At 44.2% G+C, this 12326-nt stretch overlaps 1 protein-coding gene across 2 annotated transcripts in view; it reads right to left on the minus strand.

The window, feature by feature from the left end:
- LOC109935025 (cadherin-18-like) overlaps positions 1-12326 on the minus strand; it is a 52372-nt gene that overhangs the window by 15273 nt on the left and 24773 nt on the right. For both annotated transcript variants that reach the window (XM_048605899.1, XM_020533702.2), the window contains exons 3-7: positions 12031-12322; positions 6876-6995; positions 5397-5564; positions 2042-2223; positions 799-1040 (exon numbers count right to left, since the gene is read on the minus strand). In XM_048605899.1, coding sequence (XP_048461856.1) covers positions 799-1040; positions 2042-2223; positions 5397-5564; positions 6876-6995; positions 12031-12322 — 1004 coding nt within the window. The remainder of the gene's footprint in view (positions 1-798; positions 1041-2041; positions 2224-5396; positions 5565-6875; positions 6996-12030; positions 12323-12326) is intronic.

The following is a 12326-nucleotide window of genomic DNA, read 5'->3' on the forward strand; positions in this document are numbered from 1 at the left end:
GGGTTCAGGGTGGTTTATATATGGAATAATATAGAGCCGGTGTGGGTGACGAATTGAGGGGTTCAGGGTGGTTTATATATGGAATAACAGATACTTGGGTGTGGGTTACAGACTGGAATCTAATCGAGGGGTTCGGGGAGGCTTAAAAATTGAGTAACATATACCCAGGAGTCAGTTGCAGACTTGAATCTGATCAAGAGGTTCAGGGGATTTATGAAAGGAGGGTGATGTGACAAAAAAAACCTTTTCACAGAGCCAGTAGTTAGGGTCTGGAGTGCAATGCCTGGGAATGTGGTGGGTGGGGGGAGGCGATTGAATTGCGGCATTCAAGCGGCTTCTGGAATGATTATCTGGATAGAAATGGTGTGCGGGGGTCTGGGGAACAGGCAGAAGGTTGACGCTAGGGAATGATGCTCATATGAAGAGCCGGTGCAGGCATGATGGGCCGAACGGCCTCCTCCTGTACCGTTACAATGCAGTGATCCCGTGAATTTCCAGCACTTTGTTCTCGCAGGTACACTCTGCAATGTACAGAATAAAATAAGTCTCTTCCCTAGTCTTCTGCCCTCTCCGCCTTTCATTCTGCTCCGAACTCACTTATAAACTAATTCCAAACTGGCTTCCTGTTCAAATGGGAATTGATGGTCCTGTGTCTCTACCTGCCCCATTCTCTCTGAACTGCTGAGTTATCCCTGAACTTTTTTTTCCGAATTCCAGCGTCTTATGCATTGTTCCCGTTTTCGCCAAAGTGAAGTTCCCATGTTTATCCAAGGTGATGGACCCAACTGGATTCCTTACCAAATGCTGTTTTTGGCCTGGTCAGGGTCTTCAGCTAAAACTCTCCCGACAGCGGTGTCAATGGGCCGGTTCTCACTGACGGTGAAAGTGTGGTCAGCTCGGCTGAACACCGGAGGCTCATCTACATCCAGCACATCAATAACAACCACTGCTTTGGTCTTGTACGTCTTCCCCTTCACTAAGGTGGGGTTTTCTGCTTCCAATTCAATCCTGTGCTGTCGCTGCTTCTCAAAGTCCAGGCGCTGTTTCGATAGAAGACAGACAGCAAATGGCAGTGTTAAGCTGGTTTGGTAGTTTAGCAGGAACGAACTGGCAGGACAAGGGACAACTTCAAAATCCCGAACCCTCACTACCACATCCATATTCCCACCCCATCTAGTGTCCACACTCCCGTCCTCACCCCAACCTCTCAGTCCCACTTCAATATTGCGAGACTTCTCTGTGCAGTGTGGTCTTTGCTTATGACATGATCTGTACATTTTGCAGGTAAGTTGCTTCTGAAACAAAAACAAGAAGTTGCTGGAAAAGCTCAGCAGGTCTGGCAACATCTGCGAAGTAAACAAAAAATCACAGTTAACGTTTCCCGTGACCCTTCCTCAGAACTCTTCCTCAGCTTTTCCAGCAACTTCTGTTTTCGTTCCTGATTTACAGCATCCGCAGTTCTTTCGGTTTTCACGTTGCTTCTGGGATCGTGTGCGTGTCTGGATTAGAAAGTGTGTCTAAGTTGAGTGTGTCAGCAAGCGGTGATAGTTTCACGGTCGTCATTACTGAGACTAGCTTTCAATTCCTAAATTATTTTGGAAAATAATTGGTTGAATTTAAATTTCACCAATCACCCTTTTGGGGTTTGAACTTGTATCACCAGAGTCATTAGACTACGCCTCTGCATCACTTGTCCAGTAACATAATCACTACATCGCCTCCAACAACACCTTCCAAATATATACTCTATCAGCTCCAGGGACATGAACAGCACATACATGGGAACATCATCAGCTTCACGTTCCTGTCCAAGCCACTCACCATCCTGACTTGGAAATACAAATTCCTTCAGTGTGGCTGGGTCAAAATCCCGGAATTCCCTCCCTAAGAGCAGCCTAGGTCTATCTGCAGCATGTTGGCTGCAGCATTTCAAGGCAGCTCACCACCACCTTCTCAGGAGTTCAGCAACAAATACTGTCCTTGCCAGTGACGCCCATATACAATGAAAAATTAAAAGGAAATATAGTAAGCATCAACTTACCTTCTTTATTGTTATAACACCTTCTTGTGTACGTGGGTCTGTTTTAATGTCAAACAAACTGTTGCGACTGACAATTGTGTACAATATTTTTGCATTCTCTCCTTCATCCAGGTCCTTGGCTTTCACTCGATTTACTGTACTTCCAATTGTGGCATCCTCTAAAACAGAATAGTTGTATTGACCTGCAGATAGAGTAAAACTCACATTCAGCTTGGGTAGGAGCTTGCTGCAAAGATAATACTGTGCTGTACCTTTCAAACAGTTCCGTGACATGACAACATATAATGTGCCTGTACAAAATAGCCCACTTGACTTCAGGCACAGTCTCTTAGCAATGCAGTCAGTGTAATCAGTCAGTGATGTATGCGCATTGTACAGTAACATCAGTAAGCACAGAGCCCAGACTATGTGTATTATAGTCTTGAAAGTAGTTAGTGCTGTAAATAAACTTCAAGATATCTATCTCTTAAGAACCTGACACTTTGTAGCATATATTAAAAGGGCATCTTTTAGAAAACTGTAAATCTGAGGACACTAATAGTATACAAACTGATCAGTGGTTCAGATAATTCAGATACACTCCCTTCTGAGGAAGGGTCACCGGACCTGAAACGTTAACTCTGTTTTCTCCTTCACAGATGCTGCCAGACTGCTGAGCTTTTCCAGCAACTTTGTTTTTGTTCTTAATTCAGATACACTGTCTGAGTTGCCAACTTCCAGGATTTACATGTAAACATACACATACACACATACCAGTTAGGAGGAGGAATAAGCCATTCAGACTCGAACCTACACCGCTGTTCAATAAGATCATGGCAGATCTGATTATTCCACATTCCCACCTAGTCCTTGATGATCATTTACCCCAATTTGCTCAACATGTGCTCTATACATTTTTGTTATGTGCCTCACTCCAATCTCATTTCACCTTTCACTCCCTATTAGGTTTAAGAACTTGTTGATTTAAAAAAAACGAAATTCAGCTTCAAGCTTTGTATTCCCTTTGAAGAGCAATGTTCAGTCCCACCCCCCAGCTCTGTGATGAATTTGGAATTCCCTGTGCAGGGAACTGCGATGCTCATATATAGAGAGAGAGGACAAACAGAATGAGTTGCTATTCTCTAGAGTTTGGAGGAATTAAACGTGATCTCATTGGAACGTATAAAGTTCTTGCAGTGTTCAACAGGGTCGATGCTAAGAGGCTGCTTCCCCAGGCAGGACAGCCTTGCCTCAGAATAAATTGGAATTGTGGGAGCAGTGGAAAAGTGGTGGTGTCACAGGATATGTAATATGGAACCAGGCGAATGTTCTGTGGACATGGGACGCTGGGATTAAAATGAGTCTAATGGAGTCCCTATAGCCATTGTAAATTGTCGTAAAAAGCCCCTCTGGTTTGCTAGGGAAGGAAATCTGCCATCCTTACGTGGCCTGGTCTACATGTGACTCCAGGCCCACAGCAATGTGGTTGACCCTTAACTGCCTTCTGGGCAATTAGGAACAGGGAATAAGTACTGGCATAACGAGTGATGCCCACATCCTATGAATAAATAAAATAACATAAGGGATTGGGCTTTTAGGGCTGGGATGAGGCAACATCAGAGGGTTGTGAATCTTTGGCATTCTGTATCATGGAGGGTTGTAGAAGCTCAATCACTGAATAAGTTCAAGACAGAGATTGATAGATATTTGGTTGCTAAGAGAATCAAAGGATATGGTGACTGGGCACGAGGATGGATTTGAAGAAGTTCAACCATGATCTTGCAGAATGGTGCAGCAAGCAAGATATCGACATCTAACGTTCACATGTGCTTATTACTCATAAATTAATTTGCACATCATGAAAAAGGTAGAGAAAATATACAAGGCAGCATTTTTTCACGGGATGGGGGCAGCACTGGCAAGGCCCACATTTGTTGTCACTCCCTCATTGCCCTTGAACTGAGTGGCTTGCTCAGTCATTTCAGAGGGTAGTGGACAGTCAACCACATTGCTGTGGGTCTGGAGTCACATGTAGGCCAGGCCAGGAAAGGATGGCAGTTTCCTTCCCTAAAGGACATTAGTGAACCAGATGGGTTTTTCCTGACAATTGACTTATGGACATTATCAGACTCCAGACTTTTATTTTTTATTCAATTCAAATTGTACTATCTACCATGGCGGAATTCAAACTCAGGTCCCCAGAACATTACCTGGGTCTATGAATTAATAGTCTAGCAATAATACCACTAGGTCATTGCTTCCCCTAGCTGGAAATACTAGATGTTTGACCTTCGTTGTCTCCATGCGTTCATTAAATGCTTTCTGCCTCTAGCTCTCCTTTGAGCATGCCAGCCATATGGCTCCTAGCCTGAAGTCCCCTCCTGTTGGCACCACTTCCAGGTTAAAGTTTGCTTAGTCATATAGACTTATTATCAAACTGAAGAATCAATCAATTTCTTAATGATTCATTCAAACTCTTACAAGTTCTTTTCAAACATTCTTAAAATTAATTGCAAATATTGCGTTGAGAAAATTCTGCAGTAGTCATGCTATGGAGTGCTGTAGGTACGTCTCTGGATTGTGCTTCACCCATTGACTCAACACTGTATAGCTGTCCCCTTGAACTCTCTGGGTTCTCCTGGATGTTCGGTGTCTATCCCACACATACGGAAGCTACTTTGTTTTGCCAAAGTGCTATTACTCTGAGTCCTTTGTATCTCTAGTACATCCTTAACTTAGACTAAATCTCTCTCAAAATCAGTAATTTTGTAAACTCTTTGTTTATGATATGTCATCATACATCATACTGTGCACAGCTCCTTAGTACAGTGCTTCTTCCAAGTCTCTGTTGTAGGATTCTCACTCTGTTTTCTGCTGAGTTACCTGATCATTTTCATCATCATCATCATCATCATTATTGTGTTGATTTCCCATTATACTGTAAATTCCACAGACATTTTAAAGAAATTATAAACTTTCCTAACTTCAGCTTAAGGGTTACTGTAGTATATGATTGTACTCCTTCCTCCTCTCTTATATAAGATTCCCCCTTAAATGTGTCTCTATCTTTCAAAAATTGGACTAAGACCATTTGGTCTGAAATGAGGAATCTAGTTTTTTGCACAAAGGTTGGCAGAAATATGCAATTCTACTCCCTAAAACCTGTGCATTACAAGGAGCTAATTAGTGATTTCAAGCCTGAGGTCGATAGAATTTTGTTGGGTTAAGGGTGTCAGGGCTTTGTAACCAAGGTATGCAAATGGCTCTGTCATACAGATCAGCTCCGATCATCTCAAATGGCAGAGCAGGCATACAGTATTGAATGGTTTACTGCTGTTTATAAGTCTCCACATTAATGAATGTGATGGGATCTTACTGTGTGGGAAGTAGGGTGCATTGTCATTGATGTCAGTCAGAGAGATGTATACTGTAGCAGTTGAGCTCATTCCTCCTTGATCAAGACCCATGTCCTTGGCTTGAACGATGATCTGATAGTCTTTCTTCCTCTCCCTGTCCAGGTTAGGGTTCACAACGCGTATGATTCCTATAAATAAAGAGAAGAATAACATTTGTTATTAGAGATGCTCTTGGTGTTTGGTTGGTTTGTGATGCAGAGTGATGCCAACAGCATGGGTTCAATTCCCATCACTGGCTAAGGTTACCATGAAGAACTCTCCTTCTCAATCTCTCTTCTCACCTGAGGCATGGTGGCCCTCAGGTTAAATATCCACCAGTCATCTCTCTCTCTCTCTTTCTCTCTCTCTCTCTTTCTCCCTCTCTCTCTCTCTCCAATGAGAGAACAGCACTATGGCTTTGGTAAGACTGTGGTGACGCAACAACAAATGCCATTATAAGTGAGATTTATCACAGGCAAACTTTATAAAGGAAACCAGACTTACAAAGATATCTCAGCCTTTCCACATCTCCAGGAAATGGCCCATATAATAGCTCAGGTTAAAGTGGAGTGACTGTTACACACTCAAGATCTCACATGTAATTGGTTTGAATGAAGTTGGTCGCAAGATGAATATTGACCGGGGCATTGGGGAGATTTCCCCTGCTCTGTTTCAAAGTAGTGATTGTGGAATATTTTACATCCTGCCCTGAGAGAATGAACGGAGCATCATCTTAATGTCTCACATGAAAGGAGGTACCTCTGACAGTGCAGCGGCCCCTCAGTTGTACTGTAGGAGACTGAGCCTGGATTATGTGCTCGAGTGAGATTCAGAGGTATGACAAACATATGAACATGCAAACAAGGAGCAGGAATAGACCATTCAGCCACTTGAGTCTGCTCTGCCATTCACTAAGATCAAAGCTGATCTGATTATTCCACATTCGCCAACAAAAAGATGACCCATTTATTCCTACTCTCTGCTTCCTATGGCTAGCCAACTTTCTGTCCATACTGATATGCTACCCCCTACTTCATGCACTGTTATTGTCTGCAATAACTAATGCATGCACTTTAATGCCTGTTAACAATGGCATAAATGATCACATCGCCTTCTTTCTTGGTGATAAATATGAATGAAAATATTTGGACACTGGGGATTACTCTCCCACTTTTCTGTGGAATTTTCTGTGAATGCCTCATCCAAAGACAGAGAACAAAACTGTCAAAAAGGAAAAATTAGAACAGGAACCCCTGAAATGAATGAGGGCGCATTTTCTACTTGGCTGAATGCTAAATATGCTGATGGCTTTTTGCTACCGTTCGTTCTCCTTTCCCCCATCCAGTGCAAATGGCAGCTGCTGTTTTAGTCTGACTCTGTCTTGTGTCTCTGGAGAAGGCTGATTTCATCCCCAGCAGTTCAAGTGAGTGGGATTGGAATTGATCACAGGTATTGCTTACCTGTCATCAGATCAATGGAGAAATTCTTCTCATTGTTCAGAATCTTGTAGGTCACTTCTGTGTGTTTGCCAACAGTTGGGTCGTCTGGATCATGAGCACTAACAGTGAGAATGGAAGTTCCTGCAGCGGAGGAACAAAGGCACAAAACAGCAAAATCACAAGTTATTAAATAACTCACTCATACCCTACACTGTTACTAATATTTGTAGAGGAATGGGTTAATATTTGTTTGGTTTGGAGGAGTGCTTGGTCACTCTAGTCCCACTACTCCATGGGTCACATGTAACCAAAAGTAAGCTAATGCTTTTCATTGTTTCAGAGATAGTAGGAACTGCAGATGCTGGAGAATCTGAGCTAACAAGGTGTAGAGCTGGATGAACACAGCAGGCCAAGCAGCATCAGAGGAGCAGGAAGGTGGGTCTAGGCCCGAAACGTCAGCCATCCTGCTCCTCTGATGCTGCTTGACCTGCTTTTCATTGTTTACTCTGTCTGATTGTAAAACTCTCACAATGCAAACAAACTCCCATTATCACTCTAGCTTTCTCTCATACTGGGTTTAAAAATAATCTAGAAATACTGACAAGTTAATCACTAAAATCTATGATACACCAAAATTCATATGCCACTAGTTTACGCTCCACATTCTAAAATAATTGGTATTAATGTAGATATAAATCATACACCTTACATAATGACATCAAATAACCATTGGCAGTTCCTAAATTAAAGTTTTAGATAATTGACTGAAAGATGCTGGTTTCACAATATGACCTGATCATCACATCATCTACAAGCTTGTATAAAAGCAGAAAGAGGTGTAAAAACTATAATGGGGCTGATGACAAAGAATCATAACGTAGATAAAAACCAAAAGAACTGCAGATGCTGTAAATCAGAAACCAAAACAGAAGTTGCTGGAGATAGTAATAACTGCCGATGCTGGAGTCAGAGATAACAGTGTGGAGCTGGAGGAACACAGCAGGCCAGGCAGCATCAGAGGAGCAGGAAAGCTGACGTTTCGGGTCAGGACCCTTCTTCAGAAATGGGGGACGGGGAAGGGAGCTCAGAAATAAATAGAACGATGAGGGGTGGGGCTGGGGAAGGTAGGTGGGATGGTGATAGGTGAGTGCAGGTAGGGAGCGGTGGGGATTGGTCAGTGAGATGGGAGGGGTGGATTGGTGGGAGAAGATGGACAGGTTGTGTCAGGTCAAGGAGGCGGGGATGAGAGGGAGGGTTGGACAGGGGAAGATGCCGGGGGTGGGGAGATTTTAAAACTGGTGAATTCCATGTTTAGGCCATTGGGCTGTAGGCTCCTGAGGTGGAATATGAGGTGCTGTTCCTCCAGTTTGCGGGTGGTGCCATTGTGACACTGGAGGAGGCCCAGGATGGACATGTCACCCAGGGAGTGGGAGGGGGAGTTAAAATAGTTGGCAACCATAAGGTGTTGTCGTTTGTTGCGTACAGAGCGCAGATGTTCTACAAAACGGTCTCTGAATCTAGGCTTGGTCTCACCGATGTAGAGGAGGCCACATCAGGAGCAGCGGATGCAGTAGACCAAGTTGACGGATCTGCAGGCAAACCTCTGTCTAATGTGGAAGGTTTGTTTGGTGCCTTGAATGGAGGTGATGAGGTGTAGGGGCAGGTGTACCACTTCCTGCGGTTGTAGGGAAAGGTGCCGGGGGTGGTGGAGCTGGTGGGGAGTGTGGAGCGGACAAGGGAGTCACGGAGAGACTGGTCCCTACGAAAGGCAGATAGGGGTGGGGAGGGAAATATATCTTTGGTTGTGGGGTCGGATTGCAGGTGGTGGAAGTGGCAGAGAATGATATGTTGGATACGGAGGTTGGTGGGGTGATATGTGAGGACAGGGGGATTCTGTCTTTGTTTTTGTTGGGGGCAGGGGATGTGAGGGCAGAGGTGTGGGAAACGAAAGAGATGCAGTTGAGAGCATTTTCGATCACCAGAGAGGGAGGTTACGGTCCTTGAAATAAGAGGACATCTGGGATGTGAGGGAGTGGAACGCCCCAGCTTGGGAGCAGACGCGGCGGAGGTGGAGGAATTGGGAGTAGGGGATCGAATTCTTGCAGGAAGGTGGGTGAGAGGAGGTGTAGCTGTGGGAGTTGATGGGTTTGAAATAGATATCAGTTTCGAGGCGGTCGCCAGAGATAGAGACAGAGAGGTCCAGGAAGGAGAGAGAAGTATCAGAGATGGTCCAGGTGAACTCGAGGTTGGAGTGAAAGGTGTTAGTAAAGTTGATGAATTGTTCAAGCCCCTCGCGGGAGCACGAGGCAGCGCTGAAACAGTCATCGATGTAGCGGGGGAAGAGGTGCGGGATAGTGCTGTCAGCAGGTCTGGTGGCATCTGTAGCGGGAAATCAGAGTTAATGTTTCGGATTGAGTGACCCTTCTTCAGACCTGATGATAGCTGGGAAAATGTCAGATAGGGTGGAGGGAGGGGTTAAGAAGTAAACGATAGGTGGGGATAGAGCCCAAAGAGAGAGAAGAACAGTTAGACAGACAAAGGAGTGGATAATGATCCTGCTAGGAGGGTGAATAACTGTTAATGGTGACTGTTTGTAGCTAACAATGGGTTGTGTGTAACAGCAGACTATGTGATAACAAGGCCTGGTGTGTAGGGGTTGGGCTAAGGACATGGGGAGAGCTCAAGCCCTAAAGTTGTTGAACTCGACATTGAGGGGTCTTTTTTGCAGACAGAAATCATAATATAGAATTGACCTTGCTGGACGATACCATTAATCACCGGCCTTTCACCAGGAAAATTGTTAATGCATAGGAGGCTCAACTTCCTTCACTACATCATAAGTTCAAATCCAGCCTCACCTGAGATCACAAACAAATAAAATAACAGAGACACCAACCATCCAGATAATCTCATCATTGGCATTGAGCAAAGACATTAATACCTGGACAAAAGGAGCAGTTCAGGGACAATACAATGAAGATACAGTCACTCAGCAAACACAACAGCTGCCAATGCATCTCATTCAGTCATCACATATGATCTTCAAAGAACAAAGAACAAAGAAAATTACAGCACAGGAACAGGCCCTTCAGCCCTCCAAGCCTGCGCCGATCCAGATCCTCTATCTAAACTTGTCGCCTATTTTCCAATGATCTGTATCCCTCTGCTCCCTGCCCATTCATGTATCTGTCTAGATACATCATAAATGACGCTATTGTGCCCGCCTCCACCACCTCCGCTGGCAACGCGTTCCAGGCACCCATCACCCTCTGCGTAAAGAACTTTCCACGCAGATCTCCCTTAAACTTTTCCCCTCTCACCTTGAAATCGTACCCCTAGTAATTGAGTCCCCCACTCTGGGAAAAAGCTTCTTGCTATCCACCCTGTCTATACCTCTCATGATTTTGTAGACCTCAATCAGGTCTCCCCTCAACTTCTGTCTTTCTAATGTAAATAATCCTAATCTACTCAACCTCTCTTCATAGCTAGTGCTCTCCATACCAGGCAACATCCTGGTGAACCTCCTCTGCACCCTCTCCAAAGCATCCACATCCTTTTGGTAATGTGGCGACCAGAACTGTACAGAGAGGAGAGACAAAATGGTTCAGATATTACTGGAGGCCCTAAGGAAAGATTTATTCCAGTATAACTGAGATAGATTCTGCATCAACTACCTCAAAGAGTGGCACTGGGATCTGAGTACTGAACATCGACCACCGCCTTTGATCAGGAATACTATCAACCAGAGCAGGAAGAGTGGTAAAGAGACCAGCCATGCTGAGCCTGTAATGTTAGGACTTTAGGGGAGAGATGGTGGGAATGTAAACAGTTACAAGGTCATGAGATGATCATTTGGGATTACATTTGGAGGGAGATGCAGAGGAATAAGTTAAATGTAACTGTGAAGAAAATAGTGAGATAAACATGGGACCTGGAAAAAAACGTCAGTCTGGGAGGATGGAGTAAAATATGTTTCTCAGACGTAAGGTCTTGGCTGTGATCGTTGTGAAAAACATTGTTCATTACAGCCTGTTTTCAAGTCTCTCACAGAGAGAGAGACATTTCGATCATTCAAAATTCACAGAACAACAACCCCAAACCTATATTAACAAAGAGCTTCCAATGTTTATGTGTAACATCCCTCTCTTCCCCATTTTTAATGGAAGCATTAACCTATTTATAAGAAAGAGGTTGATATCCTCCTCAGAGGGAAAAGGAATGCCACAGGAAAGTTATGCATTAGTCCTTCAATATCCCAGACAACTTCAGTCTGTTGCTTGCAGTCAATGCTGTTGTCTGTGACCTGGTTTTTCGGTTACTTTGTTAGTGCATACGGAAGCTGCAGCTAAAACCAATGTTGTAGTGCAAACATCTGAGAACATTGATAAAAATGACAATTACTCATATTCATGCTAAGCACTAAAGGATTGGAATTCTGTTGGGGAAGCGAATGGAGTGCCACAGGAGACAACTGATGGAGCCAGGACCTGGCTAACATTAATGACAGGCTGTGAAATAACCTCCACCCCACACAATAGAGGGACAGGGAAATTCACATGCTCAGAGGAGACACTGGCATCTGTGAGGGAGCTTTAGGAGCAGGTATTCATATCCAATCCCACGCTGCCACTGACCTTGGAGTGTTTAATGGGGACAGTGTAGAAGTGAGCTTTCCTTTGTATCCAACCTCGTGCTGTAACTGTCTGGGGAGAGTTTGATGGGGACAGTGTAGAGGAAGCTTTACTCTGTATCTAACCCCGTGCTATCCCTGTCCATGGAGTGTTTGATGGAGGCGGGGGACAGTGTAGACAGAGCTTTACCCTGTAACTAACTCCATGCTGTTCCCTCTGTATCTAACCCCATGCTATCCCTGTGCTGGGAGTGTTTGATGGGTGGACAGTGTAGAGAGAGCTTTATTCTGTGTCTCACCTCATGCTGTCCCTGTCCTGGGAATGTTTGACAGGGACAGTGTAGAGGGAGCTTTACTCTGTGTCTAACCCCATGTTGTCCCTGTCCTTGGAGTGTTTGATGGCAGACAGTGCAGAGGAAGCTTAATTCTGTCGCTAACCCCATGCTGTACCTGTATAGGGAGTGTTTTGTTGAGATGTGTAGTGGGGTTTCCAGTATATCTGACCTCCGTTTAACCCTATGTTGACTCAAGTTGCTTTGTTCTTACCTGTGCTGGACATCTCAGGAACAGTTCCATTAAATGGATCTTTTGTAAATATAGGTGCATTGTCATTCAGGTCCAGAACGTTAATAGTAAAGTTTGTTGAAGGACCCACTTGTTTCTTAGACTTTATGTCAATCACAAATCCTTCCAGTTTGTAACGACCCTTCTTTTCTCGATCCAACTCTCTGAACACGATAATGTTTCCAGTGTCTGGATTCACCTTAAATATAGTTCCTACGCCCTCACCACGTAGCTCGTATTTTGTTTTTCCCAACTCGTGTCTTCCTGATTCTATCTGG

Source organism: Rhincodon typus, chromosome 15, assembly GCF_021869965.1.
Source record: "Rhincodon typus isolate 14 chromosome 15, sRhiTyp1.1, whole genome shotgun sequence".
NCBI lineage: Eukaryota > Metazoa > Chordata > Chondrichthyes > Orectolobiformes > Rhincodontidae > Rhincodon > Rhincodon typus.